The 7,050-nt window shown below is 47.3% G+C and overlaps 1 protein-coding gene across 4 annotated transcripts in view; it reads left to right on the forward strand.

Annotated features, from left to right (window-relative positions):
* The window catches only part of ndst1b (N-deacetylase/N-sulfotransferase (heparan glucosaminyl) 1b), a 259,765-nt gene extending 252,951 nt beyond the window's left edge, over positions 1 to 6,814 (forward strand). For all 4 annotated transcript variants that reach the window (XM_078231781.1, XM_078231784.1, XM_078231783.1 and 1 more), the window contains one exon: positions 1,933 to 6,814. In XM_078231781.1, coding sequence (XP_078087907.1) covers positions 1,933 to 2,052 — 120 coding nt within the window. In that variant the 3' untranslated portion in view covers positions 2,053 to 6,814. The remainder of the gene's footprint in view (positions 1 to 1,932) is intronic.
* The last annotated feature ends 236 nt before the right edge of the window (positions 6,815 to 7,050 follow it).

Genomic DNA, 7,050 nt, shown 5'->3' on the forward strand with positions numbered 1-7,050 from the left:
TATTCCAGCAATAGTACTGAAGACTGGTGCTCTAGAACTTGCCGTGCCCCTAGCCAAGTCTAGCCACAACACTGGCATCTGGCATTTACCCAGCAATGTGGAAAATTGTCCAAGTATGTCATAGCTAGGGTGTAGAGAAAGATCGAGCACCAACTCTTTTCCCATCTAAATACTTGTAGAAACTCTTACTAATTTTTTTTTCATGTTATATCAAATAGCTTTCTCTCTTATTCAACTCTGTCTGTCTGTGTGGAGTTTGCACATTCTCCTCGTGTCTGCGTGGGTTTCCTCTGGGTGCTCCAGTTTCCTCCCACAGTCCAAAGATGTGCAGGTTAGGTGGACTAACCATGCATAATTGCCCCTTAGTGTCTGAGGATGTGTAAATTAGGAGGATTAGTGGGGTAAATGTATGGGATTGTGGGGATAGGGCCTGGGTGGGATGCTCTGTTAGAGAGTTGGTGCAGACTCGATGGGCCAAATGGCCTCCTTCTGCACCGCAGGGCTTCAATGATCTAACCCGAACCCTAACCCTTTATTTATTTTTTGCTTTTTCTTGAAATCTGATCAATCTTCTGACCTATCACTAATCTTTGGAGATTTGATCCTCTCCGTAACCTCTTCATTCAGCCAGGAATGATTAATTCTTCTCAGTGCTGAGGTCGATTATCTAGTGAGAGCTGGACAATGGACCCCACCATACTCTAGATGAAGAGGGAGTGGAACGAGGCTTCCGCTTTCTGATGAATTCCGCGATTCCTGCTGGGAATTGCACATGCAAGTATCAGGTTCAGGCACCACTGTGTTTTGGTGTGACTCCCACAGCCCTAATCAACTGTGCCAACTAGCCCAACAACACCCACTCACCCAGGCTTACATACAGGAAACGACTGCTTGGCCGCGATGTCAAATTATTCTGGGTGCGATATCTCCACAGTTTTCCCGTTCTTTGCACCCTCCACCGCCTGGAACACAGTTTGGGGGGGGGGGGGGGGGTGGTCACCGTTGGCGGTACGGTGGCACAGTGATTAGCACTGCTGCCTCACAGCGCCAGGGACCCGGGTTCGATTCCGGCCTTGGGTCACTGTCTGTGTGAAGACTACACGCTCTCCCCGTATCTGCGTGGGTTTCCTCCCGGTGCTCCAGTTTCCTCCCACACTCCAAAGATGTTCAGGTTAGGTGGATTAGCCATGCTAAATTGCACTTGGTGTCAGGGGGACTAGCTAGGGTAAATATGTAGCGTTATGGGAATAAGGCCTGGGTGGGATTTTTTAAAAATTCATTCATAGGGCATGGGCGTCGCTGGCTGGGCCAACATTTATTGTCCATCCCTAGTTGCCCAAAGGCAGTTGAGAGTCAACCACTGTGCTGTGGGTCTGGATTCACATGTAGGCCAGACCAGGTGAGGACGGCAGATTTCCTTTCCTGAAGGACATTAGTGAACCAGATGGGGTTTTCCCACAATTGGCAATGGGTTTCATGGTGATCGGGTAGATTCTTAATTCCAGATCTTGTGGGGAATTGTGGTCGGTGCAGGCTAAGTGGGCTGAATGGCCTCCTTCTGCACGGTAGGAATTCTATGAAGATCCCGCCAGCAGGAACAGCCATAACATTTTGGCTCCTGTTTTCTGTGAGCCTGTACCCTGGTAGGTGTTGCTGCTTTAACAAGAGTAAAGGGAAGGGAGGTTGAGTTGTCGACACAGCTGCAGCCTTTGCTGGAACTTGTATAAATTTTCTTTGTCAGTTATTGGCTGAACTGGCGTACAGTCTGGTCACCTCAGTGGGATTGTCTTCATTTGCCATTTTGTTGTGGGAGAGGCAGCCACGTCACCAAGTTCAGCATACAGAATTGGCTTTCATTTAATGTTTTATTCAGTGGCATTTCTAAGCCTTTGTGATGGTAACAGTCATTCCGCTTTCTCTCTCCTTCCACAGTCGAGAGTGTTTTTAAGAGAATACTACAGGGATTCCAACATAGAGCTGTCGAAGCTCCTGTATAAACTGGGACAGACCCTGCCCACGTGGCTGAGAGAAGAACTCCAGAACAACAGGTAGCTGTCCGACACACACGACAAAGGCTGAACCCGCGCATTCATGCTTCAGACGGTTCTCCCAGGAGATCAAGCCGGCATTTCAGTCTCATCATCATTCATTTGTTCGGGGCCTGGTCGATTCCTAGTCCTTCTGAGCACTGATTGGGTCTCCAGGGACGATTGAACCCTTCAACATTGCTGATGGTGTATTCGTCCTGTGGGGAGGTCTGTGCTTATTATTCAAAGTGCTGACTGGATGCTTGTGAAGATCATTGTACATTTTCATCTCCACTGTGGTAGCTTCTCCAAGAGGGCCAGAAGGGAGTGAAGACTGTGTGCAATAATTGGTTCCTCAAGGCATGGCTGGAGTTCAGTTTCGATTAATGTTCACTCCTCCTGAAGTGTTGCTGCATTGGACCATTATTCTCTTTCAACTGACTCTTAGGAGCGGTCCCTCTCTGATTTTCCTCATCTGAAGAGTTGAGCTCCTCCTCACAGCTGTCACAATGAAGAGTATGTTGGAAGGGAGGCCCTGGCAAGGATTCTTCTCTCGACCCTACGTGCACCAATTCGCTCCGTAAAGATGTCGCCTTAAGAGAGCTGCTTTTTGATTGGTTCCCTAAGCACTTTTACTGTATTGAAGAGTTTGCCAGGCTTTCTTCAGGAAAAGGATTTTTCTAAGTCTCTGACCGCAGACTCTGCACGACAGTGCGCTGCTGGACAAGACTGGCAGATAGGTGAACTCTGGTCACAACTCCTCGTGTGGAACTGTACGGCCCCCATCACGGCGAGGGTGGGGTCGTAAAACGAATCGCGTCATTTCCAAAGTCAGCAGGACCATAGAATCCCGCCAGCTGGAGTGGCTGTAAAAATCCTGACAAAAAGCCAGCAAATAAGATGGTCACTTGTGTGCAGTCGGACAGGAATCGCATTAAAAAAAACAATTCGAAATGACCACTATTTCCTTAATCGCGTTGTAGCTGAAGTTTGATTTAACGGAATTTCAGCTCCTCCCTCTGGGTTAAGTTTATAAAGGGATCTCAATGATTTCCCACACAATCTGTTCGCTGTTCGAAATGGTTCAGGATCAGTGAACACATGGCGGCCACAGGCCACTGCTGTTCTTCAGTTTCGCAGAATGGAATTCAATTCCCCAAATTTAAAGTATGTTGCTGAATGGTGTGCGGTTTATTTAAATGTAACGAGGCCGTGCACGAGGAGTTCTGCCCTCTTGCAAAAAAAAATGGTGCGTTTCACTATTTCACTGGCCTTCATAGAATCCTTACAGTACAGAGGGAGGCCATTTGGCCCATCGAGCCTTCCCCGACAACACTCCCACCCTATTTCCGTAGCCCCACATATTTACCCTTCTAATCCCCCTGAAACTCGGGTCAATTTATCATGGCCAATCAACCTAACCCACACATCTTTGGACTGTGGGAGGAAATCGGAGCACCCGGAGAAAACCCATGCAGACACGGGGAGAACATGCAGGCTCTACACAGACAGTGACCCAAGCCGGGAATTGAACCCGGGTCCGTGGCGCTGTGAGGCAGCAGTGCTAACCACTGTGCCACCGTGACGGCCTCTCACTGGCTTTCCAAGTGTAGCATCGCAAATGGGTTGGCTCCACATCTTCATGGTTTTGGGGCTTGAAATACATAATCATCTTTTTAAAAAATGTTTGTCTCATTCAAACTCAAGTCAATTTGAGCCATTGCACAGGGAGAAAGCCTAACCAAGAATGGAAATCTTCATGAAAATGTTGCATGGAAAATTCCACACGATACTGAAGATGGATGAGCCGTCCATTTTATACAACGTTTCAATTATTCTAAACTGGGTCAGTTAGCTCGAAGACACCCCTGAGGAACATTTAATATCGAGGCTTCCACATTGGGATCAAATGGACTCTGGTGGGGAGGTATTATATGCTAACGTCAACCACTGCACCTTTGACCTTGGATGAGAAGATTTTCAGTGTCTTTGGCTGATGCAGGGCAGGAAGTAAACAAGCTCCATTTTGGTCTTGTGAAGTATGGTTGAACTTCCATTATCGACAAAATGGCGGGCAGACAATCCTTGGTCGCGAATAAGGCAGCGCCTCCAGAATAAGAATAAAGTGATGGAAACTGGATTGAACCAAACTTGGGTTGTGAGGTTACCTGGTGTTAGACGGAAAGATTGAGAGGAGAGGGTTCTTCGAATGATAACTAAGCTTTATCCTGTTAAACCCCAAGTGGTTGGCGGGGAATACAGATATTTGGGGTGCAGGTAATGGAGGTTCTGCTGTAGACTTTGCAAGATGGAGTTCTGTACCAGCCTGATGGCGGGAGAAGCTGCTTTTCTAGGATTGTACCTGAGCATACATTCTAGAAATTGATTAATGTTTTCCCCCAGTTTCCCTTTCAATGATTGGATTGAAATGTTCTGTCTCTTCTTGGCAATAAATGATTTCACCTGTCCCCCATTTCCCCCAACTTAAAGTCAGCCGTATCTGCGAAAGTGAAAACCTCTTATCGCCTCACTCCTTGTCTGTGAGTGGGTCTCTGTTTAAATAGTGTACATTATAAACTTTCCACAGCAATTGAGCATTACACAAACTGTGACGTTTACACCTGTTTGAACTTTTGGAAAACCATTATTACGGTAATTTATTAACTTAAAAATGTTTAAACCTGTAAATTTAAATACCGTGTTATTTACTTACCAACCGTACGGTTAACAGTCTCACCATTGGACTCTGAAGCGGTGTAACTGGGGTTTGGACTGTATATTTACATGGAGCAGGGCATTCCTTGTGCATTTAATTTAACGTCATGGTTTATTCTCGGTTACTGCAGTTTGCAACATCAGCCTCGTCCCTGACTCCTGCTGAGGGACACCCGGTCTCCATTTTGCTTGCCTGGTCACTGTGTTGTTGTTTTCCTTGTCGCCAGGAGGGAAAACAGTTAGGACTTCAGGCTGTCTCTCCGCCTGGTTGAAGTCAATCAGCTGAGGTGGGGGTCACAAATGATTTCCCCTCCCCCCCCCCCCCCCCACTCCCCGCTCTCCCCTACCATGCCCCGTCCAGCCATGATAAAGAACGATAAGGATAAACCTGAGGGTTCATAGAATCCCTACGATGAAGAAGGAAGCCATTCAGTCCATTGAGTCTGCACTGACTCTCCAACAGAGCATCTTATCCAGGCCCTATCCCCGTAGCCCCAGGTATTTACCCCGCTAATCCCCTAACCTGCATATCTTGACACTAAGGGACAACTTAGCATCGTGAGTCAACCTAACCTGCACATCTTTGGGATTGTGGGAGGAAACCGGAGCACCCGGAGGAAACCCACGCAGACACGGGGAGGATGTGCAAACTCCACACGGACACTGACCCAAGCCGGGAATTGAACCCGGTTTCCTAGCGCTGTGAGGCAGCAGTGCTAACCAGTTCTGAGGGTCCAGCCTACAATGATGTATTTGGGGCTCAATAGATCCTGCCCCACATTTCCAGTTCCGTTTGAATAGACCCCACTTCACCCCTTCTCCTCCCTCCCCCACCTCTCCCCCGCCACACACACACACACACACACACACACCAATTTTAAGTCACCTAATCAAAAGCCACAGTGAGCCACCAGGCAAAATGGACAGTGTAAGCTTTCATGGTTCCCGGGACAGGTGGTGGGGAGAGGGGGCGTTCCGGAGGGTGGGCCCTCAGTTCCCGCCGGACAGCCGACTCCAGAAGACCAGCAAGGAAAGTGCTGTGACCCCCCCCTCCTCTGCAGTTGGCAGGAGCATGTGCCCAGTTTAAAAGCAAATCGCTGCGGATGCTGGAATCTGAAACCAAAAGAGAAAATGCTGGAAAATCTCAGCAGGTCTGGAAACATCTGGAAAAGAGCTGCCGTTTTGAGTCCTGATGACCCTTTGTCAAAGCTTTGACAAAGATTTTCCAGCAGTTTCTCTTTTAGCATGTGCCCAGCTTGTTGGAGGGTCTTATTCACCGTACTGTTACTTTGTGTTGTGCACTCTGTGCAGGATATTAAGGCTCATTTTCAAACAGCACAAAGATCCAGGGAAGCAATTGCATTCTCTTTGGCCAGAACAAAACTTTGATTTTGCAAACCTACAGAAACAACAGGCCAGGGGTCCTGAAATATTACAAGTGAGGGGATTTCTATACTCTGTGGTCATGGTGGAGGATTACTGAGTGCATTTTTAGTTTCCCCTGGTCTGGTTCTTACTAATCGAGTCCTGGGCCACCTCAACCATGACTTATAGAATCCCTGCCATGCAGAAGGAGGCCATTCGGCCCATCATTCTCCTCTGACTCTCCGACAGCGCATCTTACCCAGGTCCACCCCCCCCCGCTCCCCCACCTGCTTTATCCCTGTCACACCACACATTTATTCCACTAATGCCCCAACCTACACATCTTGAGACACGAAGGGGCAATTTACCATGGCCAATCCCTCTAACTCGGACATCTTTGGAGCGTGGGAGGAAACCAGATCACCCGGAGGAAACCCACGCAGACACGAGGAAGAACGCGCAAACTCGTAGAATCACACTGACCAAGTGGCTACTGTATATATTTAAATAGTTGTGGTTTGGTTTGTTAAACTGTGCAGATAACTTGGAATTTGTGTTCTCTCACTCATGCTGGCACTCCCATCCTGACAAGTGTTTTTATATATAAATATACAAAGATGTCTTTTTTTTGTAAAATTGTCAGTATTGCATTTCTGAGCTGTCACATCAAGTTGTAAAATGGAGGCATTGTAGATAAACACATAACCTGCCGAAAACATGGTCCTTTGTGTTTTGAGGTTGTTATCTTTACAGCCTCCATGCTATCATACTCTGAAGTCTACACTCTGCCCCTTTAGCCTATAGCAAGGAAAGCCAGATAATAGACAAACATTTGATTTGATTTATTATTGTCACATGTATTAACATACAGTGAAAAGTATTGTTTCTTGCGTGCTATACAGACAAAGCATACCGTTCATAGAGAAGGAAAGGAGAGAGTGCA

Source organism: Mustelus asterias, chromosome 16, assembly GCF_964213995.1.
Source record: "Mustelus asterias chromosome 16, sMusAst1.hap1.1, whole genome shotgun sequence".
In the NCBI taxonomy this organism is placed as follows: domain Eukaryota; kingdom Metazoa; phylum Chordata; class Chondrichthyes; order Carcharhiniformes; family Triakidae; genus Mustelus; species Mustelus asterias.